The sequence below is a fragment of the Elaeis guineensis genome, chromosome 10 (genome assembly GCF_000442705.2).
Source record: "Elaeis guineensis isolate ETL-2024a chromosome 10, EG11, whole genome shotgun sequence".
Lineage (NCBI taxonomy): Eukaryota > Viridiplantae > Streptophyta > Magnoliopsida > Arecales > Arecaceae > Elaeis > Elaeis guineensis.
This window is the reverse complement of record NC_026002.2, coordinates 21,611,633-21,631,880: the sequence shown is the minus strand read 5'-3', so window position 1 is coordinate 21,631,880 and position 20,248 is coordinate 21,611,633. Positions and strand designations below refer to the sequence as shown.

The window sequence follows — 20,248 nt, the reverse complement described above, 5'->3', positions numbered from 1 at the left end:
CCACATTGAGATCACAGTGAGGTTCGCGATGAAAAATGGAGTCCAATAAGATCAAAATCACTTCAAACGGAGCTCGGATGAAGGAGATACGAGCTTTTGAAGTTGGCACGAGATCCAAGACGGTGGAGGACCGTCGGTAGTAGGCTGGCGCAGCGGCGGCGGCATGGCCTCAGGCGGCGGGACGCTGCCCAGCGCTCGGCAGCGTGCGGGCCAGGTGCACAGGGCGCGGCCCGACGCGGGGCACGCGGCCCAAGCACCGACGCGTGGCCCAAGCACCGGCGCGCGGCCCAAGCACGGGATGCGGCCAAGCACAGGTGCGGCCCAGGCCCACGCACGCAGGTCGGCCCAGGCCCAGGTGCCACGCCTGGGCCCTGTACCCCGATCCACTATGGATCGGGTGGTCCATGGCCCAACGCATGGACCTTGTGGGCATTTTCACGCATTTCGTGCGGTCTACGGTACTATTCTGTGGATCGGTGCACAATCTAAGGGCGTGGGTTGATCTGGGACTTGATCCGATGGCTGAAGGGGTTTTTGGGCTATTGTTTGGGCCTGATTAGGATTCCTAATCCTAATCTAATATCTGTTTAAGCCTTTAAAAGGCTGAGAACATTGGTATCAAGCAGTGCGTGGCTCGATTTTTTGCGAGGTCGTGCATGCGGAAACGAAAGATTAGGAACCCGAAAGAGAAGAGAGAGAGCCGTATGCTTGGAGAGAAAGAGCAGGGCTCCTAGACAGCGGACATGATTGCTTCAGGGATTCAGGGAGATCTTCCAAGAGAGAGCTTTTGTGAAAGAGAACTTTATTTGAGGGAGAAATTGGATGTACGAGGATTGAGGATGAGATCTCCTCTTGTAAAATTTCTTTTTCACAGTGAAGTTTGCATGCCCTGTGGAGACGGATTTTTTTGTGGCCGATCTACGTATTTTGATTGTTTTTGTTTTGTTTCTTATTTCTTCCTGCTGCATCGTACAGTACTGAAAAGGTCTTGAGAGATGGTGTTCTGACCAAACATCCACCAAATACCTCTTGACTCAAAAATTAAAAGAGGAGAGAGAGAGAGAGAATTAATTAATTAAACTACGGAAGGAATAAGAAGGGAAGATAGAGAAGGGGAAACCCTCTCTTCTTCTCTTCTCTTCTTCCAAAACAGGGGATACCCTGCACGTGTCCCTTGTCCCAGTGGTGGGGGCGGAATGCTCGAGCCAGCCACCTACGGCGGCAGCAAGGCTGTAGCCCTAGCAACGGTAGTAGCCGGCGGTTGTTGGCAAAGGAAAGAGAAAAACAAAGACCACCCTATTCAAACCAACCTGATGGCGATCCGGCGGCTTATTGGACTAATCCAAGCGTCGGCGAAGAGGAGAAGGGCGGGAATAAGGAAAAGAAGGAAGGGAAGGAAACTACGTAGGTCCTATTTGGCTGGCTCAGATTAGGACTATTCTCGGTTTCATCGGACACGGGAGCGGAAGAAACAGTCCAATCGGGACTCTCTTTTTCTTCGATTTTTTTTGGCGCGAAAAATTTCAGAGGACGGGTTCTCACAACTAACTCATCCATCGCAGAAGAGACGACATGATCTCCCGTCGCCCTGTCCTGAACATCATCCATCCGAGTCGATCTAGCTTCTAAAATCTTCCACTTTTTCCTTGCGGCGCTACGAAGCTCTTTCAGCTCTTCCAGCCTGATACCCGCTGCTAGTTGGAACGGTGATGGAAGGATATTGGGCCACTGTTGGAGAAGCTGTCGGAAATTGCCCCTTCGACCGACTTTCACCCGAGAGCGCAAACTTAAGGCGAGTAAATGATCGAACCAGCGGCTAAGAGGGACCAAGGCTTCCCTATTTATAAAGGCCCTTGAGGCACGGATGACACATCGTCTCAGCTGCCCCTGCCAGATGATCCATCCCTGCACACCCCCCAACCCCCCACCCCGGTTGCATGGTTGCACTTCACCTAGGTAAGCAATCCGTAGATGCGATGGCATGTGCGAAAGTACAGGGAGTGATGCAGCGATTACAAATCTTAAAGCTGACTTACTCTACTCTCTTTGTTTGACCTAATTCAAGTTTGGACTCGAGAATGGAGAAAATTGATATAAAAAAAAGTTTTGTTTTCGATTAACATTGGATAAGGAGCCTTGATAGACCCGACCTTACCCCTGATTTGATCTGATGTCTTTTGAGCCGACCTTAACCATCCAATTCGAGTTTCCTCTAAGCAAGAATAATTATCGGCCCTATCTGATTAAGAAGGAATTTCAGATCCCGAAATCTCCAATAACAGTTACAAGCATGTGGATGAGGCATTAACAACTGTCTAAATCCCACTAAATCAAGCAGGCAGTTTGGGGCATGATGTGCCGAATACAGTAGGAGTTGTGCCCCCAGACTCATACCCTCTGATGGCTCTCGTCTTTGTCTATAAATAGAGGTTAGTAGGAGATCCTCCAAGTATGCAATTTCTCCTTTTTATGCTCACTTCTTCCCATCTGTTGTAGATTTTTAATTTGAGCATCGAGGGATTCTCATCCGAACTAACTCCAGTCAGGAATTTATTTTTGAGAATCAACCACTGCCACCCTATGGTCATCGCCCGACTCCAACCAACTCGAGCCAGAGATCTGCATCAATATGAACCATATAAGAATTTCACTTAATGGATAAGAGTTGGATTGATGAATCTAGTATGGAGTCCTTCTAACATCCAAATTTATATATTATGGACTTCTGACCATTTTCTCGAGTGCTTGTTTTATTTTTTATTGAACAATGTGTATGCATTTACTAGGGCATCTGAGAGAGAGAAGATCCTCTATCATGTATCAACTGTAACAATTACTTGCGGAAAAGTCAAGAAGATGTCCATGACAATCCAATATATGAATGTTAAATGGGTACAAATTTTGGATTTACCATGGAGAAGGTAATCCGTCTATTGCATTACCTTATGAGCTTGATGCACATGATGATGTAGATGATATGCATGACATGATGCATTTGAAATCGATAACGTGAATAATAGGATGGTCAATCCATCTTGTAATAATGTGGACTTTTTTACTTTTCCGCACAACTCTTAAAGCAAGAAAAAAAAAAGAATGAAAAAGGACTCTCAAAGGAATCCTTCTTCCTTCTCCCGAGTCTGGTCAGGAGAAAGGAGTTTGGAGCCAATCAAACTTGGGCAATAGGCCCATAAAATCTCCTTCCCTTCCTCTAATCATCCCACTCTAAAGCTTCAATAAATCGTCGATGAGAATGCTTAGATTTTTCTTGGATTCCATAGATGTTCCTCGACGAATCACCGTCTATGTCTCACCAAAAAGAAGGTAAGAAACCCCATAGCCTCCTTCCCTCTTTCTCTTAGTCCGGTGGCCTACATCGCCACTTGGGATAGCACTGGTAAGTCCTTTGATTTGTGAGGAATGGATCTTCCCTGTTTTGTTCCTTCTTTTCTTTCCGTCGGACTGGCTACAGTCGTCGGATGCGGCCTTCCCATGCTCCCTAATTAGGATCAGAGCCATCATTGCCAATGTTGAGGGATTGCCGTCGATCATGGTCGCCGCCATCGTGGGGGGTGCTCGGCCTCAAAGTTTCCCCTTTTCCCCTCCCCTGTTTTCACGAACAAGAAGAAAGAAGAAAATGAGAAGGAAAAAAAAAGAAAAAGAAAAGAAAAGAATAACAAAAGAGAAGAATTTTCCTTCTCTTCTCTACCTTCTCTCCCTATTTTCTCTCTCTACAAGCTTGTCTGTATTTTCTCTCTCTAAATTTTTTCTCTCTCTTCATCAATTTTTTTCTAAAAATCTTGTGGACTAGTGGAGGGTCCAGATACCTAGGTAATCCAAATCAATTGGTTGATCCTAGAAGGGGTCTTGGACTTATGCTGTTTGAAAAATTTTTTATAATTTTTTCATCTTTAATCATACATGATTTTTGTGTTCATCCTGATCATGTAGAAATGCAACTGTTTGTATAAGAAGATGTCGAGTGAAATACTTTGATTTCAAATTCGTAGATCGAGAAATTCGTCGATTACTATATTTGGATCAATCATCGATTGAGATAATAATTCTTGTACACAAACGCATATAAATATATATGTTTACCTTTACATTTCATGGTTTTGATTTTTTTGATCGATTTTTATAGATATGTGATTGTCAATATGATCACTTTTACTTTTTACATATATTCATTAATGTCTTTTTGGATGGTTTTGGTTATGATACCGATTATTGAGATTTTTGAAAAGAACATATCTGATACAATATTTTCTTGATATAATTGAGATGTAATAAATTAATGATTAAGAAAGGGATATTTGAATTAGCCACGTTAAACCGAGCATAGCCTCATCATGGGGAGAAATGTGATACTAAGAATAGTCCATCATGGGTAGATATATGGTACCAAAAATAGTCTACCATAGACAGATATATGGTATCGAGAATAGCTCACCATAGGCAGAACATGGTTCCGAAAATAGTCTAACCATGGACAGATACGTGGTATTTGAGTTTGCCACCATGGGTTGAAGCACAGATATTCTTGGTTGTTACCATAGACTGAAAAGTAAGGTTATTATGGTTTGCCACCATGGGCTGAAAAGCATGATTATTATGGATTGTCAATCACGGGTTAGAGCATGGCCGTCATTAATTCGAAATCTTAAAGATAATTGTTGATTAATTCAGACCATATTAATGAGATATAGATGATAAGATATGAAACCGTAATTAAGTAAAAGAGACTTTACTTAATTATATATGTGCAATATATCACTTTTAAGAAGATGGATATTCGATACTATATGATGCATATTTATATATATATATTGGCATTGAGTTATATTTGATACTCGAGATGAAATTTCATGATTTATGTTCTCTCTTTGATACTGTTCATATATTATTTTAAATTATTATTATCTTCATATGAGTGTGTAAAGATTCTTACTTGACTATAAAGCTCACTATCCGTCTTCTTTCTTTCTTTTTTAGAGTTACAAGATATATGCATTTAGCTATGGTTGGGATCTGAATTTGAAAGGATTGATTGATAGAGCATCATTAGTAATAGTTGGATGATCAAATTTTATAAATTGCATAAGATTGATATTTGTTAATATAAAATTATTTATTATAAATTAAGATCGATAGTGTTCATAAGATGTTGAGATTATAATAAATTTTATAGATCTTGTATATTCTTTAAGGCTTGCCTTAAGAAGTGTGCTGCCATCATATATTCGATCAGGATGTTAGATTTAGGATGTGACAAAATAGTATCAGAATTAGGTTTAAGGTCACTAGAAACTGTGACATAAGCAATATTAAAATTTTGGATTATGATCAATAGAGTGTGGCAATATCAAAACTTAAAGTTATGATTTTTTAGGGACTATGACTTAAGGAATATGTCAGCATAAGTTATGATCACTATGGATATGATAGAATGGTATCAAAGCTTAAGATTATAATCTCTAGGAACTTTGGGTTAAGAGATATTTGAGCATAAGGTTATGATTGTTAAGGATGTGACATAATAATATCAAAGCTTAGGTTATGATCACATGAGACTATGACTTAAGTGATATTTGAGTATAAGATTATGGTCACTAGGGATATGATAGAAGTAGCATAAAGATCAAAGTTTGAAATTTAGATCAATAGGTATTTTGCTAAAATTTATGTATAGGTGGCATATGATATAGATAATAGAAATGATGAGTTATATCTAAGATCTTAGTAAGGTTTGACCTAAGTATAAGAGGTGTTGACCTTTAAATATAAGATGATTATACTGATAAGTTATGTTGAGTCATGAATATTAGTTCAATTGTTATTTAGAAAATTTTGAAATCCTAAACTTGATAAGGATGAAGATCATGATGACTTTTTTAATTTTGATATTAATTGTTTGATCATTATAATTTTGAATTTATCAGAAGAAAGTTTATTTAGGATGTAGTCAAAGTAAAAATTATATTGCATGAGATAGGAATATTTTTTTGAGCATTGAACCTATAAGAGATCATGCATAAACTCATATATAATAAAAAATATATTTAGATTCTATTGATAGATTAGATTTTATTGTAAGAGCATGACATACACATTTTGATGAAATTTTTAATAATTTATATTATCATCTTTTGAATTGGATTATTTAATCTTCTTTATGTTTGTTGGAGATAGTGGGACGTATTAATTATTTCAAGTCACAGTTTAGATTTCTGAGCTGATCTAAGGTGTCTTATTATTGTTAAATTTTTCTTATATGAATTTTAACAACTAAAAAATAAGAATTCATATCAGTTTATTTATTTATTGATGCTAAGGATCGTAATGAAGAAAACTCTATGAAAAATAATTGAGTTGATTCTACTCACAAGGATGTTGACTTGAGGTCTTCTAATTTATTAAAAATTTAAGTTAATTATTTTACAAAGAAAGGTTGATTTTGGAATCATCCCATAGATTGTCAAGTAAATCTAGGGTTAACTCACTTCAGATTAATTCTAAAGATATTAGATCTTAGATGAGTGGTAAAAGCTTAGGTAATAATTTCAAACATAGAAGATGGACCAAGATTTAATCTTGATATGATATGCTCGAGGCATAAGAAGAATAAAGAAACTCAAAGTTTCGCTTTAATTCTATTAAAACTTTGAAAAGTTGGATCTTTCTTAGATTCTAATATAAAGTAAAATTTTTTATCAGAATTCATTCAGTAAGCCTACATAATTCAGTAAAATTTAGATCAGAGTGTGCAGCGAAAGTATGATGGTTTGGATTATTTTGACACTAGAAAAGAACATTAATTATTAACTCAATAAGTGTAATGATCGGAGACTGAATTTGATTTTCAGTGGAGAGACTTTAATTGGTGAATGAAAGGAGAAAATTACTAATTTTTAAGGTAATCTAGACATTGCAGTACCATCTTTAATGATAGGTTCTTTTCTTATGGGTGATGAAAAAAAGAAATTTGGACATCTCAAATTTATTGCTAATGGATTGATAATTCTTAATTTGGTTAAGCTTGAATCTAGAATGTTTAGACATAGATTTCAATTTTCTAGATTTAATATTGTTACTCGATCTGATGTAGAAAGCTAAGATTTTTCTAAGATGAAAGTCTAATTATTAAATTGTTGGAAGATTCAAAAAAGAAAGAAGCCTGTGATTATGAAACATGTCTGGTGTTCAGGTTTTTTTTTAGTTTTTATTAAAAATAGTTTGGGCTGATTATGATTTCTATGTGGAATTAATCAATCAATGTAATGGATAAAGAATTTTAATATAAGATGAAAATGTTACTATTCTTTGAGAAAAATTGAGAAATCGATATGGAGGGAATAAGTTTGACACGTCAAATAAATTTTTCATATCGAGATCTGGTGAAACAAGTACTATATAAGATAGATTATTGGAAGCTCGTGGATGACATGATGGATGCATACTTTTGAAGTTTGTACCTCAAGCAATCTAATTTTGAGGATAAAATTATTTGAAGCAGAGAAGAATGTAATAACCTAGATTTTTTTTACTTTTTCATATAAATCTTAAAGCAAGCAAAAAAAAGAATAGAAGAGGACTCCTGAAGGAATCCTTTTTCCTTCTTCTGAGTCCAATCAAGAGAAAGGAATTTGGGGCAAATCAAACTCTGGCAATAGGTTTATAAAAACTCCTTCTCTCCCTCTAATCATCCCACTCCAAAGCTTCAATGAATTGCCGGTGAGAATGCTTAGATTTTTCTTGGATTCCATTAATGTCCCTTGATAAATCGCTATTGATCTCTTGTCAAAAAGAAGGTAAGAACCCCCATAGCCTCCTTTCCTCTTTCTCTAGGTCCAGTGGCCTGCATCGTTGCCTGGGATAGCGTTGGCAAGTCATTGGATTTGTGAAGATCAGATCTCCCTTATTTTGTTCCTTCTTTTCTTTCCATTGGATCTGTTGCAGTTGCCGAACGTGGCCTTGCATGGTCATTGAGGACTAGAGCCATCATCGTCGGTGCTGAGGGATCACCACCGATCATGGTCGGCACTGTGGAGGGTGGTCAGCCTTAAAGTTTTCCATTTTCCCCTCCCCTATTTTCATGAAGAAGAAGAAAGAAGAAAACAAGAAGGAAAAAAAGGAAAAAGAAAGAAAAGAAAAGGAAAGAAAAGAAAGAGAAGAGTTTTTCCTCTCTTCTCTCTCTACCTTCTCACTCCACTTTCTCTCTCTATGAGCTTTTCTTTACTCTCTCTCGGGAATTTTCTCTTTTTAGATTTCTTCTCTCTCTTCATAGATGTTTCTCTTTAAAAATCTTGTGGACTTGTGGAGGGTCCAGATACCTAGGTAACCGAGATCAATTGTTGACTCTAGGACTGGACTTATGATGTTTCGGGATATTTTTTATAATTTCTCCATCCTTAATCATATATGATTTTTATGTTGACCCCGATCATATAGAGATGCAACTATTTGTACAAGAAGATATCGAGTGAAATATCTTGATTTCGAGTTCATAGATCAAGAAGTTCATCGATTACTGTATTTGGATCAATTATTGATTGGGATAAGGATTCTTATGTGCAAACATCCGTAAATATGTTTACTTCTATATTGCATATTAATTTTTGATCGATATAACTATTTTTACTTTCTACATATTTTCATTGATAGCTTTTTGGGTGATTGTGGTTGTGATATCGACTATTTAGATTTTTGAAAAAAATATAATATGATACAGTATATTTTTGACATAATTGAGATTTATAAATTGATGATCAAGAAAAAAATGTTTGGACTCGCTACATTAAATTGAGAATGGCCTCATCATAGGCAGAAATGTGACATTGAGAATAGTCTATCGTGAATAGATATATGGTATCGAGAATAGCTTATTATGGATAGATACATGATACCGAAAATAATTTTAATATTTAGTTAATAAACATCAAATGCATGAATAGATGGAGCAATAGTTTATCCACCCCATTTCTTGGGTTAGAAGGCTCCTCCTGGAAGGTGAGACACTACATAAAATAAGCCCAAAATATCATTAAGGATTTGGTATTGGGGTATTAAAAAATTCATGTATGTCCTTGATGATTGGATGCTATTTTGATAGTCTCGTGGTTGACTTGGACCCCGTCTCTCCTTGCTAAGAAGGAAACCAGGAGGAAGCCAAAGCCTTCTTCCTTGTTTGCTGTGTTCGACCAGAGCAAGGAGGAATCTGAGGTCGTGCAATGGCGAACACTCTCGTCTCTTCCATCCTATCAAAATCCAGCCAAATATTGGGCTCTTTTCAGAGATGGGCAGTCTCGCCATCTTCATCATCGGATCCACGCAGCAAGATCATGAAAGATCTGAAGAAGCTGGAGAGAACATTGACAAGGATCCAGGCAGTGCTCCATGATGCGGAGGAGAGAGAGATATGTGAGAAAGCCATCAATCTTTGGCTTAAGGAGCTTAAAGAAGTTGCATATGAAGCGGAAGACGTGCTGGACGAGTACCGCTACGAGGAACTGCGAGCCCAAGTGGAAGGCCGAGCTTTCAGGAAGAGGAAGCGAGCGGAAGCGGACGATGAGGAAGAGGTAAGTGGTTCTCCTTCGACCATAGTAGTTTCAATTCCGGATGGCATGGGGAATAGAATCAGGGAGATCAGGGAGAGGTTCGATGAGATCTCGGAGGATCGGGAACGCCTCCGTTTAAGAGAGGAAGATGGAGAGCGGCGGGTCCTCGGAGCTGTGTACCCAGCACCAACCAGCCACATGGTGGAAGAGTCGAGTATTTATGGAAGGGAACATGACAAGCAAAAGGTAATTGATTTGCTGTTTTCTGAAGGTACGAAAAAGGGTATCTCTGTCATTCCAATTGTCGGCAAGGGCGGACTGGGAAAAACCACCATCGCCCAACTAGTTTACAATGACTCCCAGGTAAAAGAATGTTTCGATCTAACTGGATGGGTTTGTGTATCTGATGATTTCAATGTTATAAAGCTAACAAAGGACATCATTGAGTCTATTACTCAACAATCATGTGATCTTACACTACTAAGCACACTTCAAAACACTCTCGAGGCAAATGTGAAGGGGAAGAAAGTGTTGCTCGTGTTGGACGATGTCTGGAATGAGCAACGAAGCCTTTGGGAGTCCTTAAGAAGACCTTTTGTACTTGGTGCAGGAACTGTAAGAATTATTGTGACCTGTAGGAATGATTCGGTTGCCGAGATCATGCAGACGGTGCAGCCTTATCATCCTGACTACTTGTCTGAAGACAAATCTTGGTTATTGTTCAAGCACTACGCATTTGGTGGTCGAGACTCTGAAGAACAATCACGGTTGGCAGAGGTTGGTAAGCAGATTGTCAAGAAGTGTTCCAATTTACCATTGGCTGTGAAGACAATAGGAAGCCTTCTAAGAGAAATGAGAGATGAAGACAGTTGGAAAGATGTCTTGCAAAGTGATCTATGGGAAGTAGATAGGAATTATAATGAGACTTTGGCGGCTCTTAGAATAAGCTATACTCGCATGCCAGCACATCTGAAACCTTGTTTCGTCTATTGTTCCATGTTCCCCAAGGATTATGTGTTTGACAAAGACGTTTTAGTCAGATTGTGGATGGCGCAAGGCTACATCCCACTTAGAGATAGAAGAACAATGGAAGAGATTGGCAATGAATATTTCAGTGACCTACAAAGAAGGTCATTCTTTGACTCTGGCAGACCTTTTTATATGCAAACAAAAAGATTGATCCTTGATTCTGATGAGATGTTTAAGATGCACGATTTGATACATGATCTAGCGAAATCTATTGCAGAAAATGAGTGTTGCACAATTGTGGATAGGAGTCTACCCAGTTTTTTCGGTATGGTTCGCCATTTATACATGGAAGATAAAAAGGAATTAGTGAAATCACTGTGCTCGCATGATCTTGGGGCTCTACGGACCTTGTTACTAGAGGGTTGGAATGGAAGAAACAAAAGAATAATGGTGCCGGAACATTATGCAAGAACATTGGTATCCCAAGGACACATGACCGATTTACTAGAAGATTGGTTAAGAGGAATGGCAATCGGCGAAGTACCACCTCTTCTAACCCACTTTCCACCACCTCTTCTGAGGACAAGATGTTTGCGGACTCTACAAATTGATTGGGAAAGCGAAGATGAGTTGCCAAATTCAATCGATAACCTGAAGCACCTGCGTTACCTGCATGTCCGGTCCCATTGCATTAAGAGACTCCCTAAATCAGTATGCCTCCTTTACCACCTACAGACACTGATACTTGATGGAAGTCGCCTTGAAGAGTTACCGGATGGCCTAGGTAACCTTACTGAGCTACGATACTTTGAGCTACACTCGTATGTTATTAAAAGGCTCCCTGAATTAGTATGCCGACTTCACAACCTTCGGACATTGAAACTTTTTTGTCCCCATCTTGTAGAGTTACCATGTGGCCTAAGTAACCTTACTAACCTACAAGACTTCGAGCTATGGTCAAATGTTGTTACAAGCCTACCTGGATCAATCTGTCAGCTCCCCAACCTGCAGATATTGGATATTGGGTTATGCATGAATCTTGTAGAGTTACCCAGTGGCATAGGAAGCCTTCCTAACCTCCGCTTCCTCAATACTGCTGGTACTGGAATTCACTGCCCGCCGGTTGGGATCGAGAAACTAACAATTCTTTGGACCTTGCATGGACGTGAGATTGTGCGGGGTCGGATAGGAGTGTTGAAGGACTTGCACATCCAAGGAACTATCCTCATCTCAGGGCTCAGGAACTTGGTCAACATTGAGGATGCCAGGGACGCCAATCTTAAATGTAAGCATGGACTGCAGTGCTTGTCTCTAGCATGGAATGGACAGCATGATCACCAGTTTCTTTCTTTAGGTGGTGCCCTACGTATAGAAGCTAGTCCAGAAGAAAATAAAGATGTCCCAGTCGATGAAAAAAGGGAGGAAGCCATGCTCGAGTACCTCCAACCTCACGCCAACCTCAGAAATTTGCATATAGTAGGGTATGGTGGTTCCAAGTTCCCAAAATGGGTGGGAAATCCTTTCTCCTTTGCATCACTTCAAGAAATCAGTATAAATGGGTGTGAAAACATAAGGTCCCTTCCTCTATACATTCACGACTCTCTTGGAAAATTGGATGAACCCATGCCACAATCCGTGCTTGAGAGAGTGCACATTTTGAGTTGCCGACAGCTCACATCCATAGCAGGGTTGCATAATCTCCACTCACTTAAATATCTGAGGATATACGATTGTCCTCAACTCGGTCTCTTATCAGAGGAAGGATTGCCATCCACACTTGAAACGCTGTCGATAGGGGAGTGCCAACAGCTGACATCATCGTTGGGGATGCAAAACCTTACTTCTCTCAGACAATTAATTATAAAAAGCTGTCCCATAGTAGGGTTGCATAATCTCCACTCGCTTAAATATCTGAGGATATACGATTGTCCTCAACTCCGTCTCTTAACGGTGGAAGGATTGCCCTCCACACTTGAAATGCTGTCGATAGGGGAGTGCCAACAGCTGACATCATTGTTGGGGATGAAAAACCTTACTTCTCTCAAAGAGTTAAGTATAAAAAATTGTCCCAAACTACATATCATGGCAGAAAATCAGCTCTCATCTATGCAGAAATGTGACTTCGTCAAGGTACCCTGCATCCTAAATTTGAAGTGCTCCAATTTTTTACTCTGAGACTTATGCGATCGTACATTCTTTGATTTGTATTGTTTAGAGCTTATGTATCGAACTCATGAACCAACAGTTCTCTGATTTCTCTTGGGCCAATGTACCAGGTCGTTTCAGGCAACAAGATGGCGATTATATCAAACACATGGGAGAGGATAAAGCATGAGTTTGATCCCACCGAGCATCGGAATCCAATGAAACGCTTTTTGTCCAGCACTTATGAATTGCTGACGCCAAGGATATCTGCACCCGTGCTTGAAGAGCTGACAGTATGGAGTTGCGAGTTACCAGTACGGTGCCTGAAATGGTACTGGCCGTGGCTCCGATCTCTTCGACGCTTGGTTATAAAGGACTGCTGTACAATCCGATACCTGCCAGACGTACTACTAGCATATACGCTCAAGTCCTTGGTGGTTGATAGTTGTGAGAACCTGGAGTCTTTAAAGTTGACACACAAGAACCGAGATGTACTTGAGGAGCTGCAGGTTGTGAATTGCCCAAAGTTCGTAGTGTTGGAAGGACTGAATCACCTTATCTTCCTAAAATTCCTAAGAATAAAGCAATGCCCTCAACTCCAGCCTTCACAAGATGATTGGCTGCTGCCATCTACTCATCCACATGTGGAAATTGAAGGAGTATTGGAGACGAAATTCTATCCTCCACATTCAGGTAGCTTTATTTGCTGATTATCAGTCTGCAGTTTTGCTTCTCCTGTAAATGAGTTACACTTGCACTTTGGCTAATTGCCAAATTAATAATTGTACTGGCACCAACTGCTCTGTTTGTTATTTGTCTTTGCGAAGGACACAGAGAACAAAGAAACAATTGATGGTAGAACACAAGAGAAACGACTGATGCAGTGTGGGATGGAAGAACAACAATCGCAATCATGACAAGGACCTCTACACAATAATTGTCCATTCTCTTATTTCATGATGGTTTATTATTGATGATTCCACTATGCTTCATCCACTAGAGACCTGGGTCCTTCAATGCCATGGCAACTATCATTAGCCGAGCCCCCTGTGATCTGCCGTCAGCAAAGGTATTTAGCCATCACTTTTCCAGAGTCTCAGCCATTCGAGCCTACTGCATGCCAGTCAGATGCTTTGGTGTCATCTCTGGTATTAGATGACACCATTGAATGCAACATGTGTCGATTCCCATGGCTTGGGCTTCCTTCTGGTTGCAGCTCACAGTCTCTGGTACGTATCAATGCAGAAAATCATTGGCATGGATCGGCACAGGCCTACAAAATCTATTTTTTGATTTTTTAGCTAAGAAAGAGATTTTGAGCTTTTTATTCCTTTTTTACTTTGATATAGAATCGAACATGTGCTGGCATGTCTCACAAAAATACTGTGCTGGTAGGTGTTTGGCAAGGTTATGGGCACAGATTTCTAAATCTTTGGTCAATGTTAACCAAGTTTGATTGTTGTCATCTTCCTTGAAATAAAATGTTAGTTTCTTAGCCAACTTGATTGTTTATTTATTGGCATTATCTTGGCATCAATTCTTCTTTATCTTTTTCAGAAAATGATCTGGGCATCAGTTCCTATGCTATGGTTGTGCTTGTTCAAAATTAAGGCTTATAAAAAAGACCTATAGCTTCTGATTGCTACCTGCTGTGTTTTAAAGAGCTTGCAAATTGATGGTAACACAGGCAATATGTTTTTTTTGATCATGGGGCACATATACAAGTGCATGCATGCATCTTGATTTTTACATGCTTGCATATAGGTCATAAATTTTAAGCTTTCTTTTGAACCCATCCGTGAGGAACTATTTGTAGTTTAAAGGACCACTGGCAGCTAATCCAATTTGTGCAGCAAGTTGTTTATGCTAAGTGATAGAATCTACCAATCAATAATGGAATATGATATATTGATTTAGTTGAGTTCTGTTAGCTTTAAGAACATCATATAATCATGGTAAGGATTCTCAATTATGGGCAATACATGAGTTTGATAGGATATAAAGAAACTTGGAATAATATTGGAGATGGCTCAACAAGATTACTTGATGAATGAGGATTCATAAAGCTGAAACAGGAAATCAAGATTGATACCAAGGACTACCACTTTCTCTGACATCCATGAAAAACAAAATCAAAAGTTGCCAACATTGAATTGGAAAAAGATGCATCGATAATTACATTCTACGAAGAATGTCATGGATGAATGTTTTCCAATCCTAACCCCATCCAGTAAAATAATTTTGTTCTAGATAGGACATAATGTGATTATTTTGCTTCTCTTATGAGCATGCAAGATGTATACTTACTGGGTCCCATTTTGTAGCAAAATGTTATTCTTCCTATAATATGATGAGATGCATTACTCATCCTAATTAACTTAGTTACATAGATGCCATGAAGCTACTGCCGCAGTTGCATATCAGATTTCAGGTTGATTGGATAAGGCATTCTATTTGCAAGAAATTGTTTTACTTTTGAAACAATTTTCAGAAGCAAGATTACTTTTTTTCTAAAGATATGTGGATTTAGCAAGATTTGTCAAATGTTGATAGGCAAAACAGAAACAACTTATAGCCCTTCTAGGTATTTCATAATTTTAACTTCAGCTCGACCATTCAATAAGTTATCTAATAGGACCTAATGCATGAAGAATACTACTATTTTTTTTCCTAAGCAAAGGAGTACTCCTAAATTCTTTTCTGCATCAGCTCAAATTCTCAAACTACTAAATATTTGGCTTTAGAAATCAGCCCAAAACTTTTCTAGTAGCTGTAGCTGGGACACAAGATGTGATTAAAAAAAAACTCATTTTGATAATGCAAGGATCCGGCAACCTTATGGAGCTGCATATAAAAGGGTATCGTGGTCCTAAGCAACCATCCCAGATAGGCAGGGGATCATTCCTTCTTTGAATCTCCCCAAGAAATCTCTATAACTGGATATGAAAAGGTACAGTCCCTCTCATTGCACAATCTCAACTCCCTTAGGTTGCATTTGGTGCATTGTCAGGTAATATTGGAAGGTAATATGAATTGCCTTCAGGATAGATTCCCACCATTAAATTGCCACAAATGTTAAGTACTGTGTTTGGTACACACAGATAATATTACAGTAAAATTACTAAAACTCTTGATTGACATGTTTGGTATGACAATCAGATTATCGGTAATATAAAATCAAAATTTTAAAATATCCCCAATAATTTTGCCATAGGGGTGGTAGGGACAGGCATAGAGGAGCCACGGAGGGGTGGTGGGAGACAAAAGCGGAGGAGCGTGGGTAGGCAAAGGGAGATGGAGGAGCTGCGGGCCGGGGGTGCACGTGGAGGGGGGTGGGGGGAGGGGGGAGGGTTGGGCAATAGATTTTACTTTTCTAAGGATGTTAGATAGAGCGCGATGTACCAAACTCCAGATTGCACCTAAGGATTATTTTTCACTGATGTCCTATAATGTGGAGATTGTTGATTGCCCCAAGATGAGGGAGTGGTGCAATAGGCAAAAGATCATGTACACTCAGGTACATTGCATCTTAAGTTGGTTCAAATTATTATTCCGAAAGATCATGTACTTGTTTCTTAGGGTAAAGTGTCAGGCATGCTTGTTGATATACAGTCTAGACAGTGTAGATCTAATCTGCTTGTCTCACTGTTTATGCTAGATATGTGCCATTCTGCAGTTTGTTCGCTTTCTCTAGGATCCAGTTCAGTTTCTTTAGTGATCAACACTCTACTTGTTTCTCTACCTTTTTTGTTAAAACAGACTTCTTGCTTACAGTTATAACAAGGATCACATACAGTTTCTCAGACTGCTAATGCTCCAGGACATGCAGAGGGTTCATGTCAGTTCTCCTCCCTCTTCTCCACTGCGGCAATACACTCCTTTCTTCCATTGCTTTTCTGTTGAGAAAATGGGGATGACGGAAGGTTTGATAGATAGTTTCAATGAAGATTGTCCTATTACTCTGTTATCACATTAACTTTTTCGGTGTTTATGACCTTATGGTGACAATGATCTAACAATGGGAACTGTTGTGGTTCTAATAATGTGGAGGACACCAATAGTCCTATATCGGTTGTGAGTAAAGGGGGACTTATGCTTATATGCGAAGGGTCCGCCCTCTCCCCACGTACGGCATCTTTTAAAGGATAAAACCGTGAGGCCATGGGCCAAAGCGAATAATACCTCATAGGTCGGACCGAACCCTTGTCCACAACAATGGCTCTCCAGAAAAGGGTTGAGGTCCGCCTCGATTGACTGTGGGGCTCCTCGAACTGTATAGATCGGAGTTCTCCTTGACTGGGGGGTCTTTATTGTGGTTCTAATAATGTGGAGGGCATCAATAGTCTCGTGTTTATATGGGAAAGGTCCGCCCTCTCCCCACGTGAGGTGCCTTTTGAAAAGCAAAACCGTGAGGCCCATGGGCTAAAGTGGACAATACATCACGTGTCAGGCCAAGCCCTTGTCCACAATAGGAACAATTCATGTATTCAGAGAATTATTTTTTATTACTTCAATGTGTAGCAGGTTTTGATATTATCCTTGTGCGAATTGGGTTTGGGACTGATTAAATCCTTATGTCAACATATGATGTGGCATTGTCATATATATACTCAGGAGCTTTTGTTAAAAAAAAAAAAAAGAATTGACTGAAATCATGCTTTCTATAAATTGAAACCCTCATTTTATTTTCAGCATGCAATGTCTCTGTTTTTTGCACATCCTCACTATAGTGCCGAAGGGGGAAGTTTGTTTTATTTTCAGCATGAATCCATCCTGTCTTGCTGTGTTCTTTTGCATGCCATAGGAATCTCTGCTTTTTATCAGGTAAAAAAAAATGATACTGTCTTACGCTTGTGACTACTTAGTAATTTCATAGATAATTTCTGATTCATGAGATGCTTTGACTTTTCAATCTCAGCAACTCCATATTAAAGATTTGCATCTCTGTTTCACCCCTTGACAACATATTTCTGAGTCAGAAATATGTTGGGATATCAGCATTGAAAATCCTCAAGTGGATGCATCTGAGTCAGAAATATGATCCAGAGTATCCTCTGTAAACTGAAGGCAACTGAGCTAATGCTTTTTGACAGTTATAGGACCAACCTTTTCCTTGAAATGTTATTTCATAAGTTACCACCAAACAGAAAACTGGAGTCAATGATGCAACCCTTCACAAGTTCGAGTTGTTATTAAGTCATATTCATAGACTAAAATAAGATGCTGATATAGTTGCCAGGTGTCCTATATATCCAAGAAAGAAACTGGGTTTGTCATAAAAATAATATTATTATGTTTATGTTGGTGTTTAAATTTTTTAATAAATTTTGAACAGGTATATGTATTATTGTATAGATTATTTTTAAATTATGTATCTTTTATTTTTTTTTTCTAAATTTATTCAATACCGATGCTTTAAAGCGTTGGCAATGATTTAATTAACGACGCTTTGTCAAAGCATCGGAAACGTTTCTAAACGTACTGGTGCTTTGTCAAAGCATCCGGAAAATTCTTTTCCACCCGTCATGTAACGACGCCTTTTCGACGCTTGTAAGGCATCGGGAGAATTTTTTGAGACGCTTATTAGTGTCGGTAATTGATAAGCTTAGCATCGGCCTTGTTCCTTTTTACTGTAGTGATTCCGTAATTTGTTTGATTAAAGGCTTTCAAACTAAGTTCTATTTCACTGCAGGACATCAGAAACCATTGGGTTGGCAATTTTGCCAATCTTGAACATCTTTGTGCAAAGGACTGTTTTGTGCTGGATTCTCTAACATACCAGTGACCATCATCACTTCAATTTTTGATACTTGTTTTCTGTAAGCCTCCAGATTCCCTTTGCCTGCACCGGAACCTCTCTGTGCTTAAGAGGTTGTCAATAAAGGACTGCAAGGAGCTGAAATTGGTGGTGGGCTTGCACCACCTTACATATCTCCAGAACTTGTTTAGATGTGATTGTTGTGAACTCCAGGTCTTGCTAAGTGAGCAGTTGCCAACCTCGCTTAAGTCACTAGTAGTTGACGGCTGCAAGAATCTGAGATCCTTTCCACCTCTGCATCAGAACATATCTTCATTCAAGGAGCTGCAGATATTGAATTGCCCTAGGCTCAGAAAAGTGGCAGGGCTGAACAACCTTTCTACAGGCCTTGAGAATAAGTTGTTGCCCTGAATTCAAGTTCTCACCAGATGAATGGCTTCCATCCATTCCCCAACTCATGGAAATTGCTCGGTGACCGAGGTTGAAGGTGCGGTGAGAAAGACATCACATCCAAAGCATCCAGGTAAAATTTCCCAGTCTCAGCTTCACTACAATCACTGATTGCCAATTTGTTATTCTGCACCAGTTAAATCAGTTAAACTTACATCTATCTTCTGAAGAATAAGAATTACACCAACTGCTCCTTTTCTTGTATTTCTTTGCAGTGTGTCAACAGCGATTATAGTAAAACAGATAATGAAGAATTTATTGGTGACGAAAATCTACAACGGCAACAGCGATTATAGTGAAACAGATAATGAAGAATTTATTGGTGACGAAAATCTACAACGGCAAGTGATGGATTGTGAGATGGAAGATGGTGAGCAGAATAATGACAGAGATCCATCAAGTGATGATCTTGTTCGATCGCCATCGCAGCAACATGTTCATTCCTTTGATCTGATGATGAATGATTAACCCAAAACCACAGATGGAGCCTGTGAGATCCAGCAGCTCGAACCAATTAGTTCGGTGTGTTTTATCCATTGTAACTGAATTTAGCCATCCATGTCCCAGATTCCTACCATTCCGATCCCACTGAAGGCACTCAAATTCTACAATCACACAATATTTTGTTTAAAGAAGCACTGGTTTGTATCCAACTTTCGATGCTTCAGGCTGTTGAAACATGCTTATGTACGGTCACATTCTCAATGTTTTTTTTTTTTTGGATTCTTAATATATATTTCCTGATCTAAGTCCATCTTAGCAACTGGAATACAAGAAGCAGCACAAACTTATATGAAAACAAACAACTGGGTGATATCCATGAATAAAAAATTGACTCTTTTTCTTAAAAAAAGAAATGGTCAACGAAAAGATTGTTTAGCTTAGTAATTGAGTGAAATGTACGTAACTTTGACCTAACATGATAAATGGGATATGTTCAGGGGAAGGAAGATGCAAATTTGGACCATAAAGAGAATTTCCAGTGTTCTTGACCAACAGAAATAGTTCTCTTTCTAGGAGTAATAATAGCGCAAGCTCTCTTTAATGGGTCTTGAAAGCTTAGTCGGTGACTAAAGAGCCCAAAAAATTTGGACCAGATCGCTCTTTTCTTAATGGATCCTGGCTTCAAGAAAAAGAAAAAAAAAAATACTAGCTAGATTGAAGGTAAAATATAAAAGTAACATTTATATTTATGAACTAAAAAATTTCAAGATCAAAATAAAATAACAAAATATCTAAATAATAAAATATTAATATGCAAGGTCTTAAAGAATATGTAAAGTTTGTCTTTTTATCAATACACAATCCTATGCTCTTTGCTGTTCGGTCCCAAGCCCCATAGTATCTTCTAGATTTGAAAAAATTTAAA

The 20,248-nt window shown here is 38.9% G+C and overlaps 2 protein-coding genes across 6 annotated transcripts; both read left to right on the top strand.

Annotated features, from left to right (window-relative positions):
* The first annotated feature begins 8,963 nt into the window (after positions 1-8,963).
* Positions 8,964-13,671, top strand: LOC105059965 (putative disease resistance protein RGA4). Of its 2 annotated transcripts, none has more exons than XM_073244457.1 (3): positions 8,964-12,656; positions 12,803-13,364; positions 13,506-13,637. In XM_073244457.1, exons 1-3 carry the CDS (start codon positions 9,231-9,233, stop codon positions 13,586-13,588), a joined length of 4,071 nt encoding a protein of 1,356 aa, XP_073100558.1. In that variant the 5' UTR covers positions 8,964-9,230; the 3' UTR covers positions 13,589-13,637. The 2 variants fall into 2 exon arrangements, with proteins under 2 accessions (XP_073100558.1, XP_029116204.1); XM_029260371.2 differs by having other exon boundaries at positions 8,967-12,656; positions 13,499-13,671.
* A 16-nt stretch (positions 13,672-13,687) lies between these two features.
* LOC140851967 (uncharacterized) lies at positions 13,688-19,763 on the top strand. Of its 4 annotated transcripts, none has more exons than XR_012134831.1 (3): positions 13,688-13,900; positions 18,496-18,952; positions 19,095-19,763. XR_012134831.1 is itself a non-coding variant. In XM_073244461.1 (3 exons), exons 1-3 carry the CDS (start codon positions 13,688-13,690, stop codon positions 18,454-18,456), a joined length of 369 nt encoding a protein of 122 aa, XP_073100562.1. In that variant the 3' UTR covers positions 18,457-18,593. The 4 variants fall into 4 exon arrangements, 1 of the variants encoding a protein (XP_073100562.1); XM_073244461.1 differs by lacking the exon at positions 19,095-19,763 and adding an exon at positions 17,433-17,495 and having other exon boundaries at positions 18,364-18,593; XR_012134833.1 differs by lacking the exon at positions 19,095-19,763 and having other exon boundaries at positions 13,762-13,900; positions 18,364-18,593.
* The last annotated feature ends 485 nt before the right edge of the window (positions 19,764-20,248 follow it).

What these genes read in the sequence shown, in the direction of transcription:
- LOC140851967 (XM_073244461.1), top strand. Translation starts at nt 13,688, where the DNA reads ATGCCATGGCAACTATCATTAGCCGAGCCCCCTGTGATCTGCCGTCAG. An exon ending in GTTGCAGCTCACAGTCTCTG is followed by an intron (nt 13,901 to 17,432) that starts GTACGTATCAAT and finishes TTTTATTTTCAG; the next exon opens with CATGAATCCATCCTGTCTTG. An exon ending in GAATCTCTGCTTTTTATCAG is followed by an intron (nt 17,496 to 18,363) that starts GTAAAAAAAAAT and finishes ATTTCACTGCAG; the next exon opens with GACATCAGAAACCATTGGGT.
- LOC105059965 (XM_073244457.1), top strand. Translation starts at nt 9,231, where the DNA reads ATGGCGAACACTCTCGTCTCTTCCATCCTATCAAAATCCAGCCAAATA. An exon ending in AGAAATGTGACTTCGTCAAG is followed by an intron (nt 12,657 to 12,802) that starts GTACCCTGCATC and finishes CCAATGTACCAG; the next exon opens with GTCGTTTCAGGCAACAAGAT. An exon ending in ATTCTATCCTCCACATTCAG is followed by an intron (nt 13,365 to 13,505) that starts GTAGCTTTATTT and finishes CGAAGGACACAG; the next exon opens with AGAACAAAGAAACAATTGAT.